The sequence below is a fragment of the Thermobia domestica genome, chromosome 5, assembly GCF_964235325.1.
Source record: "Thermobia domestica chromosome 5, izTheDome1.hap1.1, whole genome shotgun sequence".
In the NCBI taxonomy this organism is placed as follows: Eukaryota; Metazoa; Arthropoda; class Insecta; order Zygentoma; family Lepismatidae; genus Thermobia; species Thermobia domestica.
The window spans coordinates 29602337-29616203 of record NC_137458.1 but is presented as its reverse complement, the minus strand read 5'-3'; the positions used below and the strand labels follow the sequence as shown (position 1 = coordinate 29616203).

Genomic DNA, 13867 nt, shown 5'->3' with positions numbered 1-13867 from the left:
GCTTCCAGTCGATTTCGTCACCTTTACGTAATGTCCACGTTTCCGCCCCATACAGTACAACACTCCACACGAAGCATTTTATGAGTCTTTTTCTCAACTCTTTATTCAAGGTCCCACTAAACAGAATTTTCTTCCTCCTAAAGGCTTCTTTCGCCATTCCTATCCTTGCTTTTATTTCGCGTTCGCATTTCATGTCATTACTAAGAATACTACCCAGGTATCGAAAACTATTTACTTGTTCTATTTTCTCCCCTCCTACTTTTATATTTGACACAGACTCCTTTGTTCCAATCACCATGGCTTTTGTCTTTCTAACATTTATTTTCATCCCATATTCTTCAAAACCCTTTCTCATTTTGTCTAACATTTTATTGATTTTCTTTTCAGATTCTGCATCTAATCATTCTACCTCCTACCGAAATGAAATCATCATCATGTAGGCTCTTTTTCACTATCTCTTCTAGATAGACATTAAATACTGTTGGCGAGGGGCAGCATCCTTGTCGAATTCCCCTTCCAATTGCACTCTCTTCCGTCAGTTCTTCCCCTATTCTAACACTTACTTGTTGGTTCATGTATAAGATTCTTATGAGTCTTCTATCTTTCCATTCCAAACCTATCTTTGTTAGAACTCTCAACAACAATTCCCAATTTGTGGTTCGGATTCCACGTTAATCAGTAGGTCCACGTCTCATATAGCCTCGCTGCTGAACGGGACGCTAAACTAAAATCAACTCAACTCAACAATTCCCAATTCACGCGGTCAAAAGCCTTTTCTAGATAAATAAATACAACATACACCTCTCCCTTTTTCTATAAATCTTTCACTGATCGCCCTTAATAATCCAATAGCATCTCTTGTGCCCTTGCCTCTTCTGAACCCGAACTGCTCCTACCCAACATCTTTATTTGTTCTTCCATATAACCTTCTGTTCAGTATTCGGAGCAGAATTTTAGCTGCATGGGATATGAGACTAATAGTTCTATAATCCTCACATCTCTTTGGGTTCGATTTCTTAGCCATCGGTGTCATGATCGTTTTCAGAAAGTCTTTTGGGCCATTCTCCTGTTTCATATATATATTTAAATATATATATATATATATATATATATATATATATATATATATATATATATATATATATATATACAAGAACAAATTTTAGTTTTTGATTTGACTCAAAATTTTAAAATGACAAATGATAGTGTTTACGTGATGCATGTCCGTGGAGCCATGAGGGACTAAATAAGTAGTAAGTGCTGAAAGGTGAAATGTAGTTTGGTAGATTCCCTTTCCTCCCCAGGGACCCTCAGTTCCTAGGTGAGTTTTAGTTCCATAGCAGAACATTATGGGATAAATAGTTAGATCGTAGTTTACACTCTCTCTTCCCCTTTTTATTCTCTTCTTTTGTCATAATCTGCAAATAATTCAAACATGGCTTTAAACAGTTGTAACAATAGTGAGAATTTTAATGTGCATATGTAATTCCACCACATAACAGAAAGTTATTAATATCTAGTTTATGATTTTCGGATGTTTAGTGTGTAAGTTTTGTATTGTGTATTTCTTATTGTTTTGTTGGGATGCAGACTAGTGCTTATGTTGACTTATATTTACTTTGTGTGTTTGTGATTAGCCAGTTGATATAGCCATGTATTCATTATTGATACTTTAGTGCCGGGTTATTCTCGTGTTAGCAACAACTTCGAACTTGAATTTCTGTGTATATAATTTTTGTTGTCCATCCTTACCGTGAGTTTTCATGCATGTTTCTTCGCATGGGCAATGTTACTTTGTCTCGTGGGGTGTGATGAACAGCATTATGGGTAATAAAATGATTGTGTTGGGATACCAATTCCTGTCACTCAGTGAGAAAATCCAGGTTTTTGAAAGTTTTAATACTGTCTTATTGTTTGTATATTGGAGATTTCTTTTCGTGAGGCAGAGTTAAGAGAGTGCTTGGCGCGAACAATGAAATTTTACATTTTATTCCGAAAATTGTAACTTTCAATAGTAAACTATTGCATTGAAGATATCACTTTGTTGTTTTTGGATGATTGGTACGTAGTTTGAGATGTGGCACTGTTAGCCTCGAAGAACAGATTATTGTTGATAAACAGATCCAATTAATATATCGCATATATACATGATATTTAATATAATTTTGTGAAAGGAACAGTAGAACAGTTTTATTTAACAGTGTGCGCATAGGTTAATTTTCGTTGTGAATGTGACTGTAGTGCTTAGCTTATTAGAAGGCAAGCCTGAAATTTAATTAGATAATTCAGTGATTGTATGGTAAAAAATGTGAACAGCTGATCGTTAAGAAAACAGTAAATGTTTTTTTTTTTTTAGTTTAACGTCCCGTTCAGTAGCGAGGCTATATGAACGTGGACCTTTTGATGAACGTGGAAACCGAACCACGTAAGTTCTTGCCGGGGATCGAAGCCGTATCTCCCACGCCAAAGAAACAGTAAATGTTATGGAACTTCGTAAGCCTAGATAGACCTATTTTTAACATAGGTGCTTGTGACGGTGATGGTGTTACTGAAACGAATAAGTTGGAAATGGTATATATAGTGTAGGTAGCAGGAATGATAACTTAAATAAGATTCTTTTAGATGAGTCAACATAGAGAAGGATTAGTTTAGATGGATGGAACGGGAGTTTTCGTTGAGTATTTTACTTTCATAACGTATCATATGCATACGATACCCCAGTGGTATTCGTACGAGAATTATAACTTTGGGAAAGTTAATTTGTATAATTGGTTTGAGTGACAATTAATTGAAATTTGGTGTGTATATCAAAGCGAATAGTTTAATGACACCGATGCGTATGGATATCCTGCGAAACGTCATAAACACATCCGTGTATTAGTTGAAATTTTAGTATACAATATATTTATTATTTTTCATAACGTGGAAAGATTTAGTAAGGAATAAGTAATACATGTCAATACATCCTATGAATTTTTCTTTTTTTTAAAAAAAATTTCAGTTTTCTTAAATTTTACTGTTTTCTATATTCGAGTTTAGCACTTTCTTTCCACTTTGTTTTCGAGTGAGGGGAAGTTTTCATCTCTTTGTATACTTCATGACGTTTTTCGTGGTTTCTTCGGGGCAAGGCAGCGTCGTAGTGTGGGGGGAATGTGTAGATGAACTCACTGTGAGGAAGGTTAGCGTTATTTCCCATCACCGATGGGTTCGTAATTTAACTATCTAATTTGATTTCAAGCGTTCTGTCTCGACATGTTATTTTATCTCTTAGTTAGTGAAGTTCCCTAACATTCTGATTGCTTCGATAATATCGTTAATCGATTGCCAAACCTCGGGATGAATAGTTGATAATAATGATAATTTAAAATATTATTTATTTAGTCCACCTTTTGCTTATAGTATTTCTAATCAGTTTTTTTGAATTGGAGTTGTGAAACATTTTTCTTTCTTCTCATTATCTTTTCTTTTCAACTGACTCTGGTGGTAACGGAGTTTGTTTGTTATATAGAAATTTCTAAATGCAGAGGTACAAGCTTTGGGATGTAGATCCTAGTCCTGAAGGACGCCTGGAGGATACGGAATAATTATAGCTCAGGTAGGAAGGGAAACTCTAGTAATTGTCCTCCATCGTATCTCTGCTTGATCACAGACTTCCAGCGGGTTTCAGGATGATATAATGGGTCTGTATAGTGAGGACCGTACGACTTTGGACTATTTATAATCATCTCGGCTAAAGTCAACAAATAGCTGCACACTTTTTGTTAAGTTCGATCACCCTAAGTTCGGTTTGTCTTTCTTCCTTATTATTTCTTTTCTTTCTTCTTCCTCGTATCTGATCAACGAGGACTCCAAGATATCAATTATTCAAAATTTAATAAGCTCGCGTCATTAGGAATGGTGGAAGGTTGAATTCTAAGCTATATGAGTTTTCTTTTATCATATCGACTTTGAGGCGTTCTATAGTCGCTGTTTTGATTTTTCTTTAACAAATTTTTCGTGCCATTTATTTTCTCTTTTGTACCTTTGTGCCACTTTATATTTTTCCTGATATAAGAACATTTTTTATGCTCATGACAGAGGCATCTTTAACGGATAACTTTTTGAACACACACACACACACACACACACACACATATATATATATATATATATATATATATATATATATATATATATATATATATATATATATATAAGCAACAATTTGCATATTACATTATTTTTATAATTATTCTTATTTAAAGAGCTTATAACTGTTGTTCCGTAATGAGTTTGGAATCTTAGAGTCGTTCTCCATTTTGCTGAGAAATTATTGTCCACTAGATATACCTGTGATCCGATGTTCACAATGGTTCGATAGACTGTATCTCTTCCAGTCATTGCAAAATAGTATCATTAACATGAGCTAGGCCTATTTAGTCACAAATAAACAGGAATATTAACCACATGCGTACGCAATTTACAGTATTCTCATTTTGTAAAATTTGTCGATAGGTTAAAAAGGAACTTGTTGATTGATTAAAGTTTTGGTTGGAGATTTCCTGAAGTAATTTCTTTACTGTATTATTTTGATATTTCATAATTGATGTTTTCACGAGAGTACTATTGCCCGTATATACAAACTTCCGTTATTGCGAATTTAAATGTTTGCTATAATATCTTTGTAACTAATTTGATATATTTCTTTGCTAGACTGGGACTGTACAAACATATTTGTAAGTAAATGTAGTTATCCGAAATTCTGTTTCATAGCTTAATACTGATGGTTAAGACTCCTGTGTATTAAATAAATAAATATTTTGTAAATTGCTTGTTTTTGCACATCGATTTCAGTTTTCTGCGCCGTCTCCCTTAGTCTGCAATGAGTGTACTGACGACATTTTCTGAAAATACAGCTATATTCCAAATAATTTTTAACCATTATTCGAAATAAAGTGATGGGAAATATAAAATGTTAATGTTTATATTTAATGTTTCAATGTACATTCAATATTTTTTATATATGAATTTTCTGTACGAGCGAGAGTACCTCTTGAACTATACCAATTTTTTGTAAACTGTAAAGAATCCGTAGCAATCATTCTACCCCAAAATACTTCTAACAACTACAGTGAAAGTTTAACTTGTGTTAATTCAGTGCGTCCGGATTTGTAAAAAACTATTTCCATAATCAATTATTTGGAGCTGCAATAGTGCTAAATTACAACCAATTCATATTTTTCCAGAAGTGCAAATAGTGACAGGTTAGACAAAAGACCACCATATATCATCAAAGGCTGCTCAGAAATACTGAAACATCCCCTACACATTATTTTTAACAAGTCAATAGCTTCTTCTACATTTCCTACGAAATGGAAGATTGGTGACGTCTGTCCCATTCCCAAAACAGGCTGTCCTAAAGACGAAGTAAAAAATTATCGACCGATAACCCTACTATGTGCCCCATCTAAGATATTTGAAATTATTATATACGAAAAAATTTATTCACATGTACGATCAGTAATATCTTCCTTTCAACATGGTTTCATGCCAAAGAGGTCAACTGTAACTAATCTCTCAGAACTTACACGTTTTATAGCTAATCAAGTTGATAAAAAGGAACAAGTAGATGTAATTTTTACAGATTTCTCCAAGGCGTTCGATGTAATTAATCACGATATACTTCTAAGCAAACTTGTGACATTAAATTTTTCACAAAAATCTTCAACAACTTATAGCATCCTATCTTTACCAACGGAAACATCGCGTTCGATACAAGAATATTTCAACTAAGGAATATGTCGTAGACTCTGGTGTGCCTCAGGGATCGAACTTAGGACCTGTGTTATATATACTATTTGTTAACGGTTTACCACCTGTAATAACATCTTCGCACAAACATTTGTTTGCTGATGATCTAAAAATCTATCGCAGTATCTCCACTGAATTAGACGCAATTTCATTGCAAAATGACATTAATGCTATTTCCCAATGGTGTGAACCAAACAAGTTGCTACTAAATATTAGAAAATGTAAAGTAGTATCATACACCAGGAAAATAAACTATGTACGCAATGTGTATACTATTAATCAAATGCTAATTGAGAGAGTGGATTATATTACTGATCTTGGAGTCACTCTGCAGTCAAACCTATCATTCGATATTCATGTCAAAAGAGTAATTGGTGAGGCCTTTAGAAATTTTGGCTTTGTAATGAGATTAGGAGGTAGTTTGCTGGCAGGAAAAAAAGAACATATGAACAATGGTCTTTCGCAGGTCAAAATGTAGTTCCGGAGATAAATATCCCCCTATTCGGATCTCCGGGAGGGGGATGGCTTGGGAAGGACTATTGAACGAGAAAGTAATAATGGGAGGAAGACAGACAGAGAAAGAAATACAGGGAAGAGCAAAAGGTTTAGGATAGGGACATGGAACGTACGTACTATGTTACAGGGAGGAAAATTAGAAAATCTTAAAGAAGAAATGAAACAAAATAGTTTAGATTTGGTAGACGTTTGTGAAGTTAGATGGGAAGGTAATGGGGTATTGAACAGCGAAGGATATAGAATGTTTTACTCAGGTAATGAAAAGGGCGGTCATAATGGTGTAGGAATAATTCTTGGAAAGCGCTTAAAGGAGAAGGTAGTGAAAGTAGAATTTATTGATGATAGAGTTATGATGTTAAGACTTAAAGGAAAAACAAAGTATTTAGTGGTGATATAGACATATGCACCGACGACTTCGCATGCAAATGAAGAAGTAGAGGAAAATTATGAGAAAATAGAAGAAATTATAGATAGGGAGAAGAAGGGTGCATGCATAATTCTAATGGGAGATTTCAATGCAGTTGTGGGAGAAAAACAGAAAGGTAGTATCGTAGGCAAATATGGTTTAGGCGAAAGAAATGTAAGGGGAGAGGGACTGGTGAATTTCTGTAGACAGAATTCACTAGTAATTGGAAACACTTGGTTCAATCAGCACAAGAGAAGAAGATATACATGGAAATCACCAATAGACGGCGGAAGATATCAGATAGACTATGTTATGATTCAGGACAGGTATCGGAATAGCTTAAAGAACGCGAAGACCCTTCCCGGGGCTGATATTTTCTCTGATCACAATCTTGTGCTGGCCGAAGTAGATATCCAACTGAAAAATGTAGGCAGAAGAAAAGTAGGTAACAAAGTGTTGAATACTGAAAAGTTGAAAAACGAGGAAATAAGAAATCTTTTCACTGAAAAATTCGAAGAAAAATGTTCAAACGAGGAAAGGATAGGCGCAGGTAGTAACGCATGGTGGGAACATATTAAACGTTGCTTACAGCAGGCTGCAGAAGAAACAGTAGGTTACCGCGAACACAAAACTGCTAAGAAACCATGGGTTACAGAGCAGATGTTGCAGAAAATAAGGGAGAGGAAGATGTGGAAAGAGGTTGATACAGAAGAGGGCAGAAAGATGTACAGAAAGTTAAATAATGAATTACGAACAGAAACAGATAGATCGAGGGAAGAGTTTTACAAAAAAAAATGCGAGGACATAGAAGAATTAGAAAGAGTTGGGAAATATGAGGAAATGTACAAGGAGGTGAAATCTATGAAATTTCGGAGGAAACAAGGGAGTATTATGATGGCAGTAGAAAATAAGAAATGGGAAGGTAGTCAGCGAGAGAAATGAGGTCATAGGAAGGTGGAAAGAATACGTTGAAGACTTATATGAGAGTAGGGATAGACCGTGTAGCCTAAATGTTGAAGTGGAAAATGAAGTAGGCGAGGATGATAAAGGATTTAGTATTCTTCGGGATGAGTTTGAAAAGGCTATATCCGAGATTAGGAATGGAAAGACAACCGGAATAGATAACATACCAATCGAATTCATTAAAAATATAGGAGACAAGGGAAAGAAATAATTGTGGCGACTATGCAATGAAATATATGAAACAGGAGAATGGCCAAGAGACTTTCTGAAAACGATCATGATACCGACGGCTAAGAAATCGAACCCAAAGAGATGTGAGGATTATAGAACTATTAGTCTCATATCTCATGCAGCTAAAATTCTGCTCCGAATACTGAACAGAAGGTTATATGGAAGAACAAATAAAAATGTGGAGGAAGAGCAGTTCGGGTTCAGAAGAGGCAAGGGCACAAGAGATGCTATTGGATTATTAAGGGTGATCGGTGAAAGATTTATAGAAAACGGGAAAGAGGTGTATGTTGTATTTATTGATCTAGAAAAGGCTTTTGACCGCGTAAATTGGAAATTGTTGTTGGGAGTTCTAACCAAGATAGGGTTGGAATGGAAAGATAGAAGACTCATAAGAAACTTATACATGAACCAACAAGTAAGTGTTAGGATAGGGGAAGAACTGACGGAAGATAGTGCAATTGGAAAGGGAGTTCGACAAGGATGCTGCCTCTCGCCAACACTATTTAATGTCTATCTAGAAGAGATAGTGAAAAAGAGCCTACATGATGATGATGGCATTTCGGTAGGAGGTAGAATGATTAGATGCATCAGATTTGCAGACGATATGTTGTTGCAGAATCTGAAAAGAAAATCAATAAAATGTTAGAAAAAATGAGAAAAGGCTTTGAAGAATATGGGATGAAAATAAATGTTAGAAAGACAAAAGTCATGGTGATTCGAACGAAGGGGTCTGTGTCAAATATAAAAGTAGGAGGGGAGGAAATAGAACAAGTGAATAGTTTTCGATACCTGGGTAGTATTCTTAGTAATGACATGAAATGCGAACGTGAAATAAAAGCAAGGGTAGGAATGGCGAAAGAAGCCTTTAAAAGAAAGAAAAGTCTGTTTTGTGAGACCTTGAACAAAGAGTTGAGAAAAAGACTCATAAAATGCTTCGTGTGGAGTGTTGTACTGTATGGGTCGGAAACGTGGACATTACGTAAAGGTGACGAAAATCGACTGGAAGCCTTCGAAATGTGGGTGTGGAGAAGAATGGAAAGAATTAGTTGGGTCGAGCCGAAAACGAATGAGAGAGTATTAGAAATGGTGGGTGAGAAAAGAACACTTTTAGATATTATTAGGAAGAGGAAGAGAAACTGGTTGGGACATTGCCTAAGAAGAGATTGTATCATGAGGGACGTCCTAGAGGGTATGGTGGCGGGAAAGAGAGGGAGGGGGCGAAGGAGACTACAATTAATATGGATGATATTAAAACAGAAAGGTCATACGCGAAGAGTAAAAGGTTAGCGGAGGATTGTGAAGCATGGAAGCTTCTCAGCTGCGGCAAGTGAGCTGCCAATAAAGGCAGAATACCTATGATGATGATGAATGCTCTCAAAACATTATACACTGCCTATGTACGGTCTAAGGTGAAATATGCAGCGATAATATGGGGTCCTAATAGTAAGAAATATATAAATAAAATCGAAAACATTCAAAATAAATTTGTGCGCTTTTTGACATATAAAGAAACAGGTATATATCCAAAATTTGAGAACTACGAAGGTCTTCGAAACAAATATTCATTACAATCTCTTGAAAGCAGAAGTCATTTCATATTATCTTTCTTACATAAAATAATTCATGGTGCAATAGATTCAGAATATTTATCAGAAATCAAAATTCGCGTCGCACATAGAGCAACGAGACCCCATAATGACATATTCCATCTCTCAGCGCAAAGGACTAATGCATTAGATGTATCGCCTGTCAGAAAAATGTGTATATAGTACAGGGTTTTCATAAAGTCTGGACGGATTTAATTAGCTTATAATTTACATAAAAATGCTCATATTGAAATCAAATAAAGTGCAAATGGTAGCGGAAGGATTAAAGTTTTACCTGTAATCTGCACCAGCTCAGTTCATTCACCGCCACACCTCCAACTGGGCGCCATTTACGTGCACACATTCGCGCAGGCGGCGCTGAAATCCCTTACCCTGCTCACTGTTGCAGGCGATGTTGGCGGTTTCCCACTTCGAGGACGGTCCAGGACGCTTCCTGTCTCCAAGAACTTAGCATGCCACTTTCGGATTGCACTCTCAGTCGGTGCCGGCTTTTTGAACTCTTTGGTGAACTTTCGACACACCAGAAGTGGTGATTTTAGCTCTGCGTACCACAGAACACACTGCGCTTTCTCTTTCACCGACGCCATCTTTGATACGGTAAAAAAAATAGTCTTCTCAGAGGTGTTTTTCATATATTTATTTCTTTAAAAGACACACACACCAATACAGCTTACAACTTACTTTTAACATTCAACATTGAAACAACAATAGATGGAATTTGGTAAGAAACTGACCCTTGCCCTCCCTCTCCCTCTCTCAACGTGTTCAGAGTTGCCGCTTATCTAACAGTGTTGCCAACTAAAAATTTAATCCTTCCGCTACCGTTTGCACTTTATTTGATTTCATTATGAGCATTTTTATGAAAGTTATAAGCAAATTAAATCCGTACAGACTTTATGAAAACCCTGTATAATAAGATGTCATAAGAACATCCAGATATAGATATTTTTAGTTACAAACAAAATTTTCATTCTACATAAATTTGTTGTATCCTGTATATCGTGCTGTTTGTATTTTAACGTATATTTTACTTTCATATTATTATTTTATTATATGTGTATTTTAAAGTGTATTAAATACACTTTACAATAAGGGAAAACTGTAATTAGGCATTTGCCTGTTGTTTTTCCGATATATATATATATATATATATATATATATATATATATATATATATATATATATATATATATATATATATATATATATTATTCTGAAATAATTCTTCAAGAATCTTGAAAATCAAAATTTGATTAATAATAAAGAACATTTCCCTGACAACTAAGATTCAAAATATTTGTTTTACTTTCTTTTTATTTTTGAATAATGGAATATTGTGCAATGTTAGTAAAAATCACTTGAAACTGGAAACTTGCTGTGACAAATAAAGCTATAACAAAACTTTTTTAAAAAATTATCGACTGTTTTAAAAGTTATCTGTAATTACAAATCTTATGTAAAACACTGATGAAACCACATTACTGTTTACTTCCATAGTGGATGGGGATATTTCCGTTTTGAAAACTATTAATTTGTTTATTTTTGCAAAGTTTTATTTATTTTTTTTTAATTTTTAATTTGAATATGTTGAATTATAGATTGTAAATAAAACCCAGCTGGGAAAATGTTTATTTTATTTTCTATAAAATGTAGATTAATGCATCCTAGCAAATATTATTAGTGTAGTTATGATTTTATTTCATTTATACGTAAATTTTCAGGTTGATGTAGTGGTGTGGATTTACTTTTTGTTTTACAGAGTATCTAATAGTGATTGATCTCTATCGACATTATAGCAGACCTCTCTTTTTATATACGATAGTATAATTAATACCCAACTTAGGCACACACTAGAAACAATATCAATGAAACTTATGAAGCAATATCTAATTATTATTAATATTTCATATAAATATGATGTAGACATATTTAATGCTGCATAGCACCGAGGAAGATAGCACAATCGTTGAAACAGTTAATAGTTGAAAAATCGAAATAGTTTTCTTTACAGAATTGGATTGCGAATGTTTTCTTTCAGGATCATTTTGTTCCATGGATAAGTTTGATACTTTTCTTCCTTCTCTTTTCTTGTACTTATCTTTCTTCTTCTTCCTCCTCCTTTCTTTCTTCTTTTCCTAGGCTAACTACTATGCTCATGTCATTTTGTTTTAGAAACAGCCTTATCCAAAACACGGTTAATGTATTTACTTTGGTCTCTACGGTGACCGTTGCTATAGAAATAACATAAGAGAGGGGATTAGAAAGACACTGTGTTTATGTACAAATTATCGTTCAAAATTGAATGTACCGATCCAATTGAATGATTTCCGCTTGGATATCACCAAGCTTTCTGACAAAATTAGGTGCAATATCGTTGCTCAAGTTTTTCTGTCATTTTAGAAAAGAATGAAATCCGCACGATCTCTCACTACATATTTTCGCTCTTTAGCTGACTGCGAGCGACTGACGCTATTTGTGGGCAGGACAAAAATCACGACTAAGCATAAAGTGTCCCCTTAACATCTATACTGAAGCAAGTTTCCCGCACTTCATTTTTTTACGCTGGAAAAAATGTTAGATAGTTTTTGAACACACCTCGTATATATATATATATATATATATATATGAAGATATGTTATAAAGAGGACAAAGGGGCAACAAATGCGTTCAGTGCGTTTCTCTGCAACATCTACGTGTTTAATATTTGTCGTGTTCTTCTATTGATCAGAAAGTAGTAGTCTTTTCACCAGGAATATAATATTTCAAAAGAAAAAGATTATCCGTTTTTCCTGGAGTATATATTATTTTCTTCTGAGTAATTCTTTCGATATTTACGACACTTTCCACAAATGCTGGTGATAGAATAGAATATTTTATAAGGCAATTGATAAGTAAAAACTGTGGGGCACTTCTCTTTTATAGCTTTGGGGACCAAACCAATGAAAAAAACGAGTTCATATTGTTGCATTTCATAAATTTCCCTCAATTTCAGGTAAACCAGCCGTCTTATTTAGAAGTTAGTTGACAGCATTTTTGACTGAATTAAAGCAATTGAAACAATGTATTATCCGTTAAAATACAATGATTGTGGTAGCAGAGACGGGGAATTATTTGAATATACTTGCTTTTATTTCTAGGTTGTTGCATTCTTACATCATTCAGAAGGAAAAATGATAAAAACCACTACACTGAGTAAGTAATTTCACGTTGGATTATTTATTTTTAAAATAAGAGGGACATCCAGAAAGTAAAGAGCGGTTGCGCATTGCGCGCAGCGCCGACTCCCCACCACTGCGATCGCATACGCGGCAGTTAGATCCTTCCTTCACCGAGCCGAGTCCCAATACTGTGAGGTCACGCTACTTGTTTTTGCAGCGATTCAAAATGGCGGCGCCAATAAAGAAGTGTGAGGTATGGAATGTCACTCATTTTCTGGACGCGCAAAAAGTTAAGCCTATTGAAATTTATAGGCAAATAAAGAATGTTTATGGTAATAACGCAATGAACGAGTCATCAGTGAGGAAATGGTGCATTATGCTCAATCAAGGAAAGACCAGTGTGTATGATGAAGATCACAGTGAGAGGCCATCACTTGTTACAGAAGAACTGAAGGAAAAAGGCAAAGAAAAAAATGCCACTTTTTCCCGAAACTTAAGGAATTTTGGGGTGGAAAACAGTTCGCAAACGATGAGGGACTCAATCAAGCAATGACAGCCTGACTTAATCTTTGGCGGCAAATGAGTGTAATATCGTTATTGAAAAACTGGTCCCACGTTATAACAAGTGTGTTGACAACTATGGCTATTACATAGAAAAGTAGAGTGAGGTCCTGTATAAATAAAGTTTTGTTCTGATTTCTTTTGTTTTCACGTAACCATGTCAAAACGTTCTTTACTTTCTGGACGACCCTCGTAATATCATATAATAATTATTATTTGTTTAAATTGTTATTTTAAATAAATATTTAGAATAGAAGTAAATATAATAAGAATATAATAGGAATAGAATATAATAATAATAGAAGTAAAACATGACACCCAATTTTAGATACGTATTGTTTGTATAAGTCATATAAGTGATAAAGAAGAAGCGAGGGCCGCTTTACTATAGGGGAATGTGATCTTATTCCTCGTACTTAAGTGATCAACCCTAGTAAAATGTTATTAGTATGAAATATCATACCTTTCAATTGATAGCATTGGGATAAATATTACGTCAATTTGTTATTATTCTGTGTCCCTGTCATAATATTCAAAATTAAATTATCTAAAACATGGAAAAGAAAGGGAATGATTCGCACTCATCCAATCAAAAGTGTTATTTCAACTTTTTAGGCCACCCAATTAATTTTTTT

At 34.6% G+C, this 13867-nt stretch overlaps 1 protein-coding gene across 1 annotated transcript in view; it reads left to right on the top strand.

The window, feature by feature from the left end:
• Nucleotides 1–13867, top strand: part of LOC145684614 (uncharacterized) — a 39351-nt gene that overhangs the window by 22594 nt on the left and 2890 nt on the right. Inside the window, exon 3 of the mRNA XM_081757002.1 lies at nucleotides 12651–12705. Coding sequence (XP_081613128.1) covers nucleotides 12651–12705 — 55 coding nt within the window. The remainder of the gene's footprint in view (nucleotides 1–12650; nucleotides 12706–13867) is intronic.